Below are 17,098 nucleotides of genomic sequence, written 5' to 3'. Positions count from 1 at the left end.
AAAAAAATTAAAGTCCTCATGGACTTTCCAAATTTAAAGTGGACCTCAGTGCACAGGGAGCTTAATTTGGTCCAATCGCGCAACCCCAGCGCGCCGGGCGCTCACTGTCGCATTGCTTTTAGGAGCTCTTTGTGTTTTAGGATGGCTTTACTGCTCCCACTTGCTTTCTTTGGAGGCATGATGAGAGTTGATTCAATCCTCAGAGTAACAAGAACGTAATAACAAATGGAGTCAGCTCATCTCGCGAGGTTCGACAACCGAATTTCGTCCGACATCCGAAGCAAAAGAATTTGAATTCTTTGTTCGAATACCGATTTGTTCAAGAACCGGGAAGTTCGAAAACCGAGGTACTGTATAATTATACACGGAATTAGCAATTAACAAGGCGAGAACATGCCGCAATGTCCGGGATATTTTTCTCATCCTTTAACTTTGCATATTTCACACTGGCACTCTTTTTAGATGTAACCCATAGTGAGAGAATTTGACTCTGCATGCTAAAAAGGCATAAATATTGAAGAAAAACCAACACATTACCAGCTGATGACCTTATTATGCTCTCTGTGTACACTGCAGTTGCAATTTTGCCTTTATTTGTCATTATTACCACCCACCCTTAGTGTGTGGTGAGGACTATCAGTATGATGAAGAGGACCTCAGACTCAAATGTTAAGGAGCCCCCCCTGTGTCATGAGGGACACAGCCCCACTGTTTTGAGCTGGCCTATATGAATGTGTTTTAATACTCATGGATATTTAGTGGAAGAGTGCAGGGCACATCTTTCTGTAATAAGCATTTACTGATGCAGAATAGCACCATGCACTGCGAGAACATATGTTAATACACTTAGCTATGGCCAGGGAAACAGCAAGATTTTTAAAACCCCACACAGGGTGGGCCTCCAGAAGCATAGATTTGCTTTTTACAAAGATATTAGTATGATTTGGGCCCAGATGGTAAAAGTTAGTGTGGTCATGAAAAGACTGTTTCATTGAAGAAATTAATGAAAGGAGAGTAAGGGCCTCTCCTTATTCTTCCGCTTTTTACTGTAAGCTTTTGTCAGAGAGATGGAATGGTGTTTTCCAGCAACATGATATTTGAGGAAGATCTGCAAACAGGGATACTGTGAGACTTGTCTCCGTGTTTGATCCATTTTTTACCAGCACCGTGTCGCTATATGCACGAGGCAGATTCTCTATTCTTTCTCTGGAGGAGCTATAGTGTCTATGGAAGGGTGGGGGAGATATGAGGAGGGTATATCTGCTGTAGGTCAAAGTGTCTCAATGCTCCATGTTACATACAATTTTAAAAAGAGGAATTTTTGCTCTATTTTACATTTACAGAACTTTTTTGTGCATTGGCTTGGAGAAGATTTTTGGAGATTGATGGTTGACAGTCCAATTTGTTCTTTTTGAGTAGGGGGGGTACTAAGCCCTTAAATTATCAAGATAAGCTCCATTTAACAATTCTTTTATACATGAACAACATCATTTTGCACCTTTTACTCCTCCTATTGCCTGTCTAACTTGCAATGAAATTAGAATGTTTGCCAATGAAGCATTTTCAAAGTCGGAGGCAAGGCATCTCCTGCATGAGAGGAATGACTACCTATATGTTCATGTCATGCTGTGCAATCATTTTACGATATGACTAATAGTATGATATAAAAATGTCCATTATTGTTAAATTGTTATATTTGACACGAGGGTTTGGTTTCACGGTAACCGTGGCTCTGTCTGAGCCATAGCTACGCGGGTTTGGAGCCTGCACCGCCACTACATCACTGTGAACCCAGGTTGCCAACTCAGCAGCCAGTATCTTCTTTGAAGACTCAGAAAAGTGTGGTTAACGTTCACCTGCATTAGCTGCCATCCATTACATTGAGTTTGCTCTGTTGCTACTGCATGTGTTTCACTCTCTGCGCATGACTAATCAATTGACACTCAGTTCAACTGTCACACTAATGTAAGAATGTGGTTGTTCTTGGTTTGATTAGTCATGCCTGAAGAGGGACAGAGGGATGACGTCATGTCTCGGTTAACGAAGCAGTAAAAGCAACATGTGATGACAAAGAACAAAAGTTCCCGTGCTCTGTGGTCTGACTGTTTGACAATCATTTTGATTTCAGGGAGAGGGAATCTGTCAAAAAAGTTACTACTTTTCTTAAATGTTGATGGTGACAGTGCACATTGCCACAAGTGCAATCAGTTGTTTAAATGTGAGTTACATGGCTTGAAGACAAGCAGCCTTATACACTAAATGCAAAACTCACATTCAAGTCCCTCTTTACGTGCGCTTTCCAGACAAATGTAGCCAACAAATGTATTGACTTGCATGTCATGAGACTGCAACTAGGATATTTGATGTGGTTTAGACATATTTAGATATTGAATTTAACAGTGTTTAAGAAATTATTAGGAATAGCCTGGAGTGGTACAACAGCATACTGATTTCTTTGTAATCATGCGGCTAGGCGTCAGCATTTATATGGATTACCTGTCAAAATATTTATGAACTTGGCATTGGTCTCAACATAGATGGCAGATGGAGCAGAATTTCTCCTGAATGCTGACTTTAATGACTTGATTACTTGATAGCAGTGGTCAAAATAGTTGTGGCCAAGGTGTAGTACCACTTGTTTTTGTTTAATTATATGTATTCTAAAACACTACCATGATTTAAATGACTCCTTTTTGATTACTCTAAAGCCTATTTGATAATCAATTGAAAGGAAAATGTGGATGAACATAAATTTGCAATACATCCAATAATGGTGTAATGATTGTTGTAAAATTAATTAATTTAAATACCTCCATATTCTTTGAGTATTCTGAGTAATGTATGTTGAGCTCACCCTTGATCCTAGTGGTCATAAGCAGTAAGGCGATGTTAGATAGGTGAATGGATGTTTGCTGTCATTTTTGTCCTCATTGTACTTTGTTAGTGGCTGTAAAAAGAAAAAAAATTGAAAGGATTAAAAGTACAGTCCCTGTGAGAGTAAAAACTTCCCTCCACTGGAAAGCTTACCTCCATCTAATAAAATTGTCAATGAGTAGATATTGACACTCTTGTAAAGAGTTTCAATTCAGTCAGTTCGAGCAGAGGTCCCCAACCACTGGGCCGTAGACCGGTATCATTTGGTATGGGGCCGCACAGAAAAATAAATGAATACATTTAATCAACGATAAATGAATTCAGGTCAAGACGCTCGTCCAGGTCACGTAACATGTTTCCCCAGTCGAGCCTGCAAAGCTACAGAGCAGATACTTAAAGGTGAGTTTTATTTTTATTTATATATTCATATAAAGGCCGGTCCATGAAAATATTGTCTAACATGTAACCGGTCCGTGGCGCAAAAAAGGTTGGGAACCGCTGACTTAGAGAGCTCCATCTGATATAGTATTCTACCACCTCTGTGGCTCTTCAGGATAGTCACTATGACATTTGGAATTTGCATAGTAGTAAAGTCCAATGTAACTCTCAGTGGCTAGTTTGACACTTATTTAAATCAGCTCATACCCTCTTTTCACATTATTTTTCTTCCTGGTATAGTTTAAAAGCAGAACGTGATGTTCTGTCAGAGAGGGATGTGAAAGAAAGCCACATAGTTCCTCAGCAGAAGTCAACCCTCAAAGAGCATTTTGTCATCTGTCTTCATTTAGTAAAGTATCTGCAACCCTATGCAGAGCAGCAGTGAAACTAAATCTCTTGCCACTTGATGCTGTTTGAAGTCATTTGAGTTATGAAGTGAGACATAAAGAGGTAAAAATGTGTCTCTAAAACTGGCATGAACTTATTTTTTAATACATTTCAAGCCATTTATTTTGGGCACATGAATGCTTTTTCAGTATTGGATACTTATTAAGTTAGCTGCATTAGAAACGATGTCCTTCAAGCCGCTTCTGATTTCAAGGGACAGCTTGACAAAAATCACTTTGAATTTGGTTGAAAGCATGTCTAATTGAATTTTGATACGTAATTAAATCAAGCAATAAATCAGCCCAGATCCCACTGCAACCCACAATTCAACACTCTTGAGTACTAAAAGCTAATTATGATGAAGTTATTATCTCAGCCAAAGGGAGCACTCAGAATGGCTCCTTCTGCATCATGGAGACTTTCTTTGGTAAAGATGTGCTCAACCTTGAAGAAAGGTCATGCCACTCATTAGGGATCTAGTTGTGATGAATGTCACTCAATGGGCTCATGTTAAAATGTGACACTTTAAATCAGGTAATTGCCTAAACAAGCCATTTTCCATGATACACACTACATCCATATTGTGACATCATCTGCTGGTAATTCTTTGAGCTTCTGGGCATTTTACTAAAGTTTGTCAGTCTGTAATTAACATTTGATAGTGGCCTGGGCACCCGTCTATATCGCCAGTCCGTATTTTTTCTTCAAGTCAAACAATACTGTTATCATTCCGTTTGTCAGTTCACTGTTTTAAGTCCTTCCGTCACTCCGTTCTTTAGAGGATGGCTGTAATAAATAAAATAAATACCATTTTTACGTGAGTCTGTATGTAAGAGTCTTGCTAAGAGGGAATTCCAGAGGAGGGGGCAGAGCAGCTGAAAACAACTCTACTGTAGATGTTAAATGAATAATGTTAGAGATGAGCAAATACAGCTGTTGGTAATTTTTGGGCCCTAATCCCTGGTTGTTTAGGAAGGGGCTGGGTTGATTTAACATGGATTTAGAGCATCATCCTCATCATCTGTGAGCCGGTCTCATATACTTAATCAATTACATCCCCTGTGATTAAAGTATGCTTTGGATGCCATGCACTGCACATGTAATCTCCTGACATAAGGTATTAAATGAATACTAATTATAACTTTACAGCTATGTGTCTTATCATATTCTTTTAATACTTTCCTTGAGAAGACAAATTGGTGTGGCAGTGGAAGGGCGTGCTGCATTTTAAGTCGGTCAAAATGGTATGACTGTGATCCTTGTTCGTTGACATAAAAGTAAAGTGTGAAGACAAATTTTTTTTAATGCCAAATCTGGTTTCTCCAATGGCCCAAACATTAAGATAAATGAGATAAATGAGATAGATGAGATAAAATCAGTCTGTTTAGTTTTTTCCTGTGGATGTGATTTCAGTCAGAAATACCTGGAGTGTGAATGAATTTTCCTCATTATGGAGCATTGTTACAACAGCTGTGCCGACTCTTGCCATGTTGCATTTCAATTTTGCATTTTTTATTTTCCTTAAGGGCAGTTACTGAAGACTCAACTCGTAGTAAGTGCAAGAGAGGAGGAAAGAGAAAAAAAAAGGCTCCTTGAAACGACGGTGTTCTGAATTTGGGATGATTTCACATTTAATAAAATCATATTAGTACAGTGGCTCTATAATAAAGCAGAACAGTCTTAAGAAAATTGTACTTTTACAGGTAAAGTAAAAATAATGTCACTAGTACCTCTACCTAGAACAAGTTGTAATCACGCCACAGGTGGTCAAGTATAAGTGTACAACCTCTATTGAAAAAAAAAAACCAAAACAACAACAACAGGTAAGGTGACTACTTAGCTCTAGTGAATCAATACACAAACTGGCCCCAAGCGGATAAATATAATACTGCACCTCACTTATCTCTTTTGTCATTTTATTATGAATAACATTTATAATTGCAATAGAGACATTATGGTGGAGCACCGGTTAGCACGTCCGGCTCACAATTCGGAGATGAACGGTTCAATTCCTTCCTGTGTGGAATGTGCATGTTCTCCCTGTGCTTCTGGGTACTCTGATTTTCCTCCTACGTACATTCCAAAAACATGCATGCGAGACTCACTGTGAGTGGAAATTTTCCCATTCTGTTTTGGAACACAGCCAGTGGCCTAAATTGATTGTATTCTTCGGAATAGGTGGTTGGGATAATTTTGTGCTCCAGAGACACATATTATTTTTTGACAAATTACAGACAAAGGCCTGTGCCCCGCCCATTGCAAGGTAAAATATGTCATTTTCGGTACGTCACTTTTTGTGTTGAGACTGCACATAAATGAGCAAATGGCAGGCTTTTCCAGGTTTTTTTTCTCTGTGACTATGTGCATAGTTCAGAAGTTAATTAGCTCTCTTATAAACTTGTACGGGTGGCTTGGTGGCGCACCGTTTAGCACGTCCGCCTCACAGTTAGGAGGGTGCCTGTTCGATTCCACCTCCGACCCTCCCTGTGTGGAGTTTGCATGTTCCCCCCGTGCCCACGTGGGTTTTCTCCGGGCACTCCGGTTTCCTTCCACATCCAAAAAACATGGTTGGTAGGCCAATTGAGCACTCCAAATTGGTCCTAGGTGTGAGTGCGAATGTGGATGGTTGTTCGTCTCTGTGTGCCCTGCGATTGGCTGGCAACCAGTTCAGGGTGTCCCCCGCCTACTGCCCGATGATGGCTGGGATAGGCTCCAGCACGCCCGCGACCCCCGGGACAAGCGGTATAGAAAATGGATGGATGGATGGATGGATGGATGGATGAACTTGTACTTTTCACAATATCCATGCAGTGTAAAGATAAAGTCGCAGCTTTAAACAACAGGAAACAGTCATGGTAGTAGCAATTATTTAATGAGTGAAAAAGGTTTGCTCCAGTATGGTAATCTCATCCACAATGAGTTTTTGGTATGTCTTCAGTTTCTTTATAGTTTATTCTTACTGCAGCCTCACATCTATGTGATTCGAGTCGAAGTGACGTTTCAGTGTAAAATATGTTTGCGTCGGATAGAATGATCACCATCCTATTTTGGGTACGAAATAGTCCTCGTTACAATCATGGCTTGCTGAACAAGCTTTAAATAAAGCAATCTTGACAAGACTCGCCAATGGCTGAGACCTGAGCAGTAGTCCCTGGGAGCAAAATCTAGTGTTCAATCTTGTTCTGACCAGTCCAGTTCATTTCAAACAAGGTTGAAGGTCAATCTATGTTTTGCCTTGTAAATTTTGGGAACAATGTCGAGCAATACTGCTACATTATAAACGCCACTTATATTTGATTTGTTACGTAATCAAGATTCTAACTTGTAGTATGTCAAATTAATATTTCCTATTGTGATGAATTTAAATTCCATTAATTCATTCTAGCCCACTCCAAAAAAAAAAAAACACCAATGTTTTTGTTACGTTTCTAACAATAAATGATGAAAAGATGTAAACTAGTTTTCTGAAGAGTTATTACTGTACGGTGCGATTAAGTCACAAAAACAACAGCTGTAGCCTTCTATGTGTGTCTTGAGGAGGCGGGCCGGGCGTAGTAGCATGACATCAGGTACATTTGTCTTAATCTTATCTTCAGGATTTGAGTTTAGGCTTTTTGTAGCTCTTTTATTGTTTTTATTTTGTAATTGCATGTTTGCACAGTTTAATCGATTCATTAAAATGCATTGGCAAAATTGCATTGGTTGCTCGTAATCTGAAATGTTAATGAGTTGAAGAACTTGTAAATCAAGGTACCACTCAAGAGTCATATGTTTTATGGCTTTTGCTGATTTTGGATTATTTAGTAAAATAAATTATTTATTATTGAATATCCTTAACTATTTAAATATGGATGTCTTCCAGGAGGGTTTTTGCGGTGAATCCCGCTTGACCATTCGTTTGACAGATTCCAGGGAGACGTTTTGAACAGATCCGTAGCACTTAATAAGCCTAAAAAAAAGGACACAGAATTAGAACAAAAGTGAAATATTAAAGAGCAACTGTTCCAGTTCCAGGGAATTTGCTCGTTGAATATGCCTTCTCGTGATTTTCGACACCTTCATAGGTATTTGTACCGTGAAAGAAACTGTTATGTGGGAGGCTGGAAGCAACCTAACTCATTTGTGTTAAACTACGAGAGCCCCAGGAGGAGTGTGTTAGAGTGTTCCTCACTCTAACTTCTTTGACAAGAACCACACGTGAGACAGTTTGGCCATTTTACGCTTGCAAGCGGAGAAAGCCATCAGCACCCTGTGCGGTACAGAGGTGCTTGAAAGCAGTCTGACTTGCGCCTCTTGCAAGGGGATATTTATTGAGAGAAAACAGGGTAGAGGTGAGAATGAACAAGTTTGGTGAACCCCCGGCAGTTGATCAAATCAGAGCAGGGGGTCTTAGCACTTTGTTTTACGATCTTGTGGGAACAGAAGAAGTTTGATTGTTTCCTCTGCTTCTGATCAAATCAGTGCAGGGGGTCTACATTCCAACATAATCATATGATCAAGATAATTTGTCAACCCTAACAGAGGGCTTATTAGGTCTTCTGTGGATCTTCAACTTATCATACCATAACCCTCCATTTTCTTCAGTAATGATGAGGCTTTTAACACACTCTAGAAATCAGCCAATACTCTGCTTTATACCTTCAAGGCCATCTATAACACTGCCTCTCCATATTTGTCTGATCTGCTCCAAATTGCCACTCCAGCCCGCACCTTCAGGTCCGCCGACTCCTCCATTCATTGGACTGTATCCTCTGCTCGTCTTTGTACCATGGCAAATAGAGCTTTCAGCCACTCTTCCACAAGCTCTGAAACACTCTGCCACCTGACCTCTTACTCCCTTCCTACATCCAAATCAAGACGTAAAACACGTCAATTCAGTGTTGTACACTCACTTTAATTTTTATCTGATTGTATTTTCTTTTAATGATTTGACTTTTTAATATTTATTCCCCATTATTTTGACTCTGTGATTGTTATGTACGTTGTCCTTGATGGTCTTGAAAGGCGCGTAATGAGCAATATAGAAATAGATTAGTAAATATTATTTTAACTATCGTGTGCCTGTCAATTTGAAGGCTCTACTTCATTTTGTGTTGCACTGGGATGACAGCGCCCAGTTTCCATAGCAACCAGCCGTTGCATTGAGAAACGCTGCTTGTCACCATGATCTTTAAAAATGCTTATAGACATTACACATGTTCCAAATAACCAAATATTGACGAGTCTGAGGATGAATTGCTCGACTGATGCATGCCAAGTCTGAATAAAGTCTCCCTGCCCAGACAAAGTGAAGCCATGTGGTGTGTATAATAAAAAAAGCTGTTAGATCTACGATAGTCGATCGCAACATTGTGGGCAGTACATCCATCCATCCATCCATCCATCTATCCATCCAACCATTCATTCATTTTCTAAACCACGTCTCCACAGGGGGTCGCGGGCGTGCTGGAGCCTATCCCAGCAGTCATTGGCCAGGAGGTGGGGGACACCCTGAACCGGTTGCCAGCCAATCGCAGGGCACACAGAGACGAACAACCATCCGCACTCGCACTCACACCTAGGGGGAATTTGGAGTGCTCAATCGGCCTACCAAGCATGTTTTTGGGATGTGGGAGGAAACCGGAGTGCCCGGAGAAAAGCCACATGGGCACAGGGAGAACATGCAAACTCCACACAAGGAGGGCCAAGGTGGAATCGAACCCGCACCTTCCTAACTGTGAGGCGGACATGCTAACCAGTGCGCCACCAGAGCCTTTGCATTTTAAAAGTTAAATTTCTTATATATAACAAATGTTTAGAAGCAACTGTATGCAGGTGGAAGGGGACTCGTAACGGCGTAATAACCCTCCCCCCCCCAAAAAAAACTAGAATTACAAACAAAATTGATTAAATAATAAAAAAAAGAAAAATCAACCTCTACTTCATGGATTTCAGTTATTGCAGACCTTTTTGGAACGTATCCCCCACAATAATTGAGTATAATAAGCACTAGAGTGATTGTGGTCATATTTTTTTTTTTCAGAAAGTAGAAATATGTATGCGACTCTTGTAGTGGATCTCATTAGAGGCCCTAATACCTAATGGAATGTTCGGTGAGTGTACGTGTGTTAAATATTTAAATATACATTTAATGATAGTATGATAATCTCACCCTTGCCTGCTTCACCTTATCCATAACTGAAAAAATTGGGCTACAGAAGCAGAGCACAATGAGGTCTGGTGGTTTAATCAATTATTTATGAAATATTTTAATGATCAGAGTGCCTGGAGTGATCAAAGACTGGAGTGGCTTTGCCGGCAAAGACATCCACTCTGATCTGCTCACCCAACAAAAGCACTTAACAGAAACCGAACTCTATCCAACTCTGAAACTGTTTGTCTAAGAGGCATTCACATACAAAAGGTCAGTGCCCAGTGCAAAAGAATAAAGGACCAATGTCAGCCACGGTCTCAAGCAATCAAAATTATATACTTCCAACTACTTTTGAATGTAGAGATATTAGAGGTCACCTTCTCACATCCCTTGTGTACATTACCATATATTTAATAGGACGGTGAGGTCTCCAACATGATGTGTGTGTCACGAGATGTTGAATAAAACATTGCTTGGAGAAGAAACAACTGGCTCTTGCCTTAAATAAAATCCAGAATTAAAATGACCAGTCAGTGGATGCAAATGAGCCACTTGTCAAAAATAAGGATCTGACAAACGTTAGCAAGCTTAGAAATGCAAATGCATAATCATATGCCATCGCTATGACATATAATACTTTAATTATGCTCATCAGGTCATGTGATAGTGTGCTGCATTTGAAACCATGATATGTACAGTACCAAATACATATCAGGCCACAATGTCAGAACATATTTGTATGCGTGAGAAAAACTACATGTCTCCGGCATGCAAATAAGCTATTTGAGGTACATGCATTTATATTGCCTTACATGGATGTAATATACGTACATTGGCATACAAAGTGCGCAAACACAAAATATGAGCTGTTCATGTGTGAGGCGGCACCTTTTCATTACCATGCCTGGGGTCTTTTTTGTCCCACGAGAGAGTAGGTCAAATTAGCCCAAATTTGATACTTCACCTGTTATCTACACATTTCCATTCCGAGTGAAGAAGTGCCTTCAGTGTTCAAAATGAGAGTGAAGAAAATATGTTGCCACATACAAAATCAATAGACCGATTTGACAGATTTGGGTTTTGTAATCCTGAGAATGCGTTAACCACATCAAGTAACACATTGTAAAGTCATATTACGTTGTGTTACTAGTTGTACTATGTTCATCTTGTTTCAATTGTCAATTATTTTACTGGTTCTTTTATCACAAACAATTTGTTTAGGTTTCATTACCCAACATGTTTCGGCTATCACTTCCGCCTTCATCGGAGTATGATGATTATTCAATTATCAATCAATTATTTATCAATTATTATTATCAATTGTTTATCAATGATTATCAATTATTTTAAAAGAACCAGTAAAATAATTGACAATTGAAAACAAGAGTCTCTGAGTGACTCTGATGAAGGTGGAAGTGATAGCCGAAACATGTCAGGTAATAAAACCTAAAACATTTGTTTGTGAAAAAAGAACCGGTAAAATAATACATTGTATTACATCGCTCCTGCCTGAGAAAAAAATATATACTACTTAATGTGTTACCTTTTTGCAATGATGCCTTACCTCCAACACTGATTCATGTTGACATGAACTTATTTCCTCGTCATTGTTGTACCGTTCCAGCTCATCAGTCCTGCTCGCCTTGTCTAAGTGGCTCTTCCTGTCTCGATTTCTATTTTCTTAACAAGTCATGTGCTCTGATTATTATACACTGTACAAAGACAACGAAAATGGTGATTAAAAATTAAATACTTATCTCTCTGTGAGTTATCGCAGTCCTCAGGGAGATGGTGCTTTTATTCTTTTTTTGCAGGCTTGCGGGTGTCTTTTGTTCCCAATTTAGAAGCTTGTCTGTGTGTATTGTTCATTTTTGATGTCTTGTTTGATATTCTGCTCACTTTCTTCTTTGACATGTAGAGAAAATATCTTTATCAAAGTGTCAAATATGTGGCTAGTGTCAGGACGTTGGGTTTTGCCCTCCCTTCCTTTCATTGCATTTCAGCGTGAGATTGTGTACTTGGTGAGGTAGCTTTCATGGCTCACAAAATGTGCTTGGCACCCAGAATGAGAAATCAATATATATCCTAAACCTCAATTCCAACTAAAAACAAAGACGCTGCTTTAAATCTATGAGGTTGTCAATTGTTGAACTGGGTCGCTTTAGGGAAGCTGAAAAGTTCCTGACGCAGGTTTTCTTTGTTGGCTCCTGGTATTAATTTACATTGTAAATTCTCTGTCAGACACAGTCAGATGCTGATCTAAAGCGACTCTTCTTCTGTCCTTGCAGGAGGCCTGTCAACTTGGGAAGATAACATCTGTGAATGTAAGTCATGCATTCATATGCTCCTTGCTGTGCTCTTCCTTGTGCAGCCTTTATAAGCATGGCTAAAGCGTGATACTTCATATCACAGAATGTGGTGTATCGAGGCTTTACAACTTCTGTCAATTTTCACCTTGCCCAAAAGGCAGCAATCGAGTCATATTATTTATTATAAACACTCAAACTATGATTCATTTTCATTTGTAAAAACAATTCAGATTGTCAGCATCGAGGAAGTGTCAAGGATGATATGATGTGACAGAAGAAAGTTTGCTAGGATGAATGGAATGGTTTATGAGACAGTTGTGAGGTTAAGACGTTTTTCAGTTTCAGATAAAAAGGTTTTATATGCTAAATTTGTGAAAATAATAAATTATTAATAAAAGAGCAATATCATCAAACATTTATGATGTTCGAGTGAACTTGAGCTGTTTACTTCAAAACGTGTTGTATCCAAGTCAAAATCCAGTTTCATTTCTACAGAGAAACCCGTAATAATAACATGATACAGCTATAAATTGATAAATAATTCATCTGATTTGTCATCATCTCCGGACCCACATGCCAGCATCACCTCTTTTCCTGTTCTTGTTAAATCATCTATTTCACACACATGCAGCAAGATATCACCAAACGCCTCTTGGAAAGCAAAACAAAAAGCTTTCAGAGACAACTGCAAAGATGTTTTTGTCGGTGGAGGGGGTTACGAGGGATGGTGTCCTTAGAAAAGTGTCAAGTTGTAGTCGTGGCATTGTGCGACCAAATATGCTGTTTATCACTCATAGTGAGACATGCGAGAGTAAGAATGTGGTGTAGAGTAAAGTATATTTAGCAATAATACAGAGGCTGTGCCCTACTAAAGACACAAGCGGATTCTACTTGGTCAATAGCTAAGTATGACGGACCTCTAATCCGGTAACCCGCGAATCCAGCCCCATCTGCTTTTCGCCCGGACGGTTACTAGAGGGAATGTTTTGGATTGGCTGGTTTGTTCTGTGGCAGAACTTGGCACACACACGCTCCTGTTCAGTTTATCTCTGTGTACATACTTCTCAAGGCGCTGTTTTATCTGGCTGAACAGGCTTTGTTTGGTCTTGATATCTCTTACCACAGCTTGTCTTTGCTTTATGGATTTCTGGCAGATTCTTTAAATAAATGATAGCGCTTAGTAAAACACTCACCTTGACTTCTTTGTGAATGCTTTTTTTTTCTTTCCTTTTTTAATGATTATCATTTAGCATTACAATTTAATTCACCCCGTAGCAAAACATAACTATTCAAGAGCCATTAATGGAATTTAATTGTAATTAATGTCATTAACTTAAATTATTTTTATCACCTGGGACCATCTTCAATATGCTTGAAGAAACAGCAGTTTATAGTGGAAGACACTCCTTTATGCAAAATGATTACGGCCTAATTGTCACGGACAGCTGTTTGTTCTAATAGATTCTGGATGCCATTGCCGAAACACGTTTCCAATAATTAGAATCGTGTGGAGAGGAAGAATGCTTTTTTTGTAATGCTGCCAAGCCGTCTTCAGTGGGCTCTTTCTTAAGCCAGAACTTGGGCTCTGTGTCTGTGTACACTCTCTGCTCATTTGAGAAACACCTGTCAAAGCTGTTTGAGAACGACACGATATTTAGACGCCTTGAAAGCCTCGGTATGCATGGCACACACAGCTATAGGATTTAGCCAACAAGGTGTTATTTCTATAGCTCGTCTGCTTCAAAAAGCCTGAAAGAGAGAGAGAGAGGGAATGCCACATGTTGGCAGCCATGATTCATTTTCATCACAAATTACTGCAAAAAACAATCTGTATACCTCTGCCAAGCCTAACCACTACAATTGTAGTGGTCAAATGTGTTATATCAACAGTAAGAGCTATATTCCTGTACATAAAGGAAAAGGAAAATGGTTTTGCACTTCTCTGGCTATGCAGATCTTTCCACTGTCTTTTACTCACTCTCACGTCACACACACACACACACACACACACGCACGCACGCACGCACACACACACACACACACACACACACACACACACACACACACACACACACACACACACACACACACACACACACACACATTCGGGGATTTACCCTATCAAATCTGGTGAACCTTTTGCTATTCTTCAATCGACCCATCAACTTAAGCGCTTTTTGTTTGACGTTTTCCAGGGGCTGTGGTAAGTCTGCTCCTAGGGAAGGTAAAACATCATGCACTCACATGACTATTTGTGGATCCAGCCCAAGCTCTGCTCAACTTAAAATCTGTGATTCTCAGTTCTGCTTTCCAATGTGTGGTAATAAGACATAAAATGCTAATTTGCACAAACTGAGATATGAAACCTTACTTTAAGCCTACAACATTGAACTAAGTTGCAAATTCACTCGCCGGGGTGATTGCTCAGGATGGTAGACCACTATGAGTAGTTGAAGGTAAAGGGTTAGAAAATTATCTTCACACGTGAACCAATTTTTCAACTTAGAATTTAAAGGCAATTCTGTTCTGAAAAAAAACTGTCCTAATATGGCACTCAAACTATTAGTCTGTTCATTTCTGTCGAGGGACAGTTTATAGTTTTGTGTTTTTACTGATTTGTATGGAAATGCAATTTAATCCATTTTTCCAGAGTTAAAAAAAATCACATTTGTATTCCATTTGCCACATATTTGTTGTTCATTCATTCATTCATTCATTCATTCATTCATTCATTCATTCATCCATCCATTCATTCATTCATTCATCCATTCATTCGTTCGTTCATTCATTCATTCATTCATTCATTCATTCTTTTGTTTTAGGACAAGTAATGTTGGTATAAAATAACAACTAAATAATAAATTATTTATTAGTTCGTTATTTAAAGATTTGATCAGATTAATAGAATTACATTTGACAGTTTTTTGTCATTTGCCATCAAATCCGAGTCTGTCAGTCACACTTCTCTTTCGGCAGGTTATAATGTATAATGCACATTCTTTATTATTCCTCCCTCCTTCCTAATTCTGTCCTATCAATGATAAACAGCTTGGTTATCTCTGCAACATATTGGTTGAGAAAAACATGTATGACACCCCCTAAGGAGCTGGAAAAAGAAAGGAGCATGTATTAATTTGTTTTTAACTCAGCACCCACAATATAATTTTGTTGCTATATCAATGATGAAAATCTAGATAGTCATTTACATTCCAGTTGGATTTGCAACTGAAAATAAAATATCTTATTGGCTTGGATAATAGGATGACTAAAATTCACAGCAATAACTGAAGCCAAGGGTGTAATTACATTTTATGTCTTCTTTACGTCCCCACACCACAGCGGCGTGATGCATTATGTTGTTACCTAGGGAATTGTGTGAAGACATGAATTCATGGCACAGCATAATGACTGTGACAATGCTGGTGTTACCTCAATGTCAGAATAAACCACTCTCGCTGTATCCCATCGTTGTTTTTTTTCATCTCTCTCTTAAACGCTCAGTTCAAAAATATCTAAAGCACAAAAAACACAATATATATAACAAGATAACACTGAAAAAAGTGAAAATCAAACCAGCAATGGAGATTACCTGGTGTGTCTCTATGCTACGATTGGTTGTAAAGGGTTTGTTTTCTTGAGAAACACAAACATGTTTGAAGATGCCGTGAAATGAAGCATCTTCTCTTTCTTGGCTCAAAAGAAAAGTCACAGCATGATATTGTGGAAATCTCATTGAGCGGTAGCAGCCCGAGTTTGAATTGCACCCTGTGTGAGATCCTGCTTTGCCGTCTCCAACTCCACAAACACACACACACGCATATACTTGCGCACGCACACACGCACACATGCACACACGCACACACGCACACACACACACACACACACACACACACACACACACGCACGCACGCACGCACGCACACACACACACACACATGCACACACACACACATGCACATAAACGCGATAAACACACAGAAGAGTATTTAATTGCAAGCAAATGATACAGTAGCAGAAAATTCCAATTAAAATTAAGACTAAAATTATGTATTTCACTGATGAAATAAATGTCATTCATTTTGTAGTGAATTTGATTTTTTTTATTTATCAAACTTCCTTTCTTTTATGTCAAGGACTAGGTTGGTACATTATTTCAGAAGTGTTTCCTTTTGGCCTTCCTTGATTCAAAATTGTCCATGACCTTGTACGATATCTGCTCTCATCCAATACGTTTGAGCATAATGTTCATGCCTTAACACACATCAAATATTTATGTCGTCACACCCCATGCGTCGATATAGGGTACGTATTAAAGCGTGGAACACTCCCCCCTTCTTTCCCCGCAAAAAAAATTGCAGGCACAACTTAAGACCGAGAAAACACGCATCACTATTGTTTAGTACTCTTTTATGACCCATTTAAAAGAATAAGAGATTTTTATTGAACATTTCTTGCTTTTTACCGTGTTCCCAGACCCAGCGCCGAGTGACGTTCCATCTTCCAGATGGTTCCCAGGAGAGCTGCAGTGACAGTGGGCTGGGTGATCCAGAGCCAAGTAGTACGGCCAGTACCTCCCAGGCCCTTCCGCTCAGCTTCCCCCATGAGGAGTATTACGAGCAAACATCACCTAACAGTCGCACAGAGGGAGATGGAAACTCAGACCCGGAATCAAGTGAGTCCTTACTTTTCTTATATTTTCATTTTGAGATGCTTTTGCATTGTAACCTTGATTATTAAACTAAAAGGGTGTGCAACTGTCACTTTTAATTGAAATGGTTAATTAGTATAATGATTTATGTCTGAATGGCCTTTACTGTAAATTTGTATTGTATTTAAAGATGCTATTATATTTATATTTAATGAAGAATAATTGATTTTCTTTTGACCAGGCTTCCTCCAGGTGAACATTTGCAATTTGTATTTGCCGTAATTTATTATTCCATCGCCGAGTGTTAAA

General features: G+C 39.1%; 1 protein-coding gene across 1 annotated transcript in view; it reads left to right on the top strand.

Moving 5' to 3' along the window:
- pcdh11 (protocadherin 11) overlaps positions 1-17,098 on the top strand; it is a 227,548-nt gene that overhangs the window by 159,968 nt on the left and 50,482 nt on the right. Inside the window, exons 8-9 of the mRNA XM_085906694.1 lie at positions 12,121-12,156; positions 16,615-16,813. Of these exons, the coding sequence (XP_085762820.1) occupies positions 12,121-12,156; positions 16,615-16,813 (235 nt within the window). The remainder of the gene's footprint in view (positions 1-12,120; positions 12,157-16,614; positions 16,814-17,098) is intronic.

The sequence above is a fragment of the Syngnathus leptorhynchus genome, chromosome 2 (assembly GCF_054491065.1).
Source record: "Syngnathus leptorhynchus isolate UIUO chromosome 2, UIUO_Slep, whole genome shotgun sequence".
Taxonomy (NCBI): domain Eukaryota; kingdom Metazoa; phylum Chordata; class Actinopteri; order Syngnathiformes; family Syngnathidae; genus Syngnathus; species Syngnathus leptorhynchus.
Note: the sequence above shows the minus strand (reverse complement) of the source record. Positions and strands in the feature narration are given on the sequence as shown.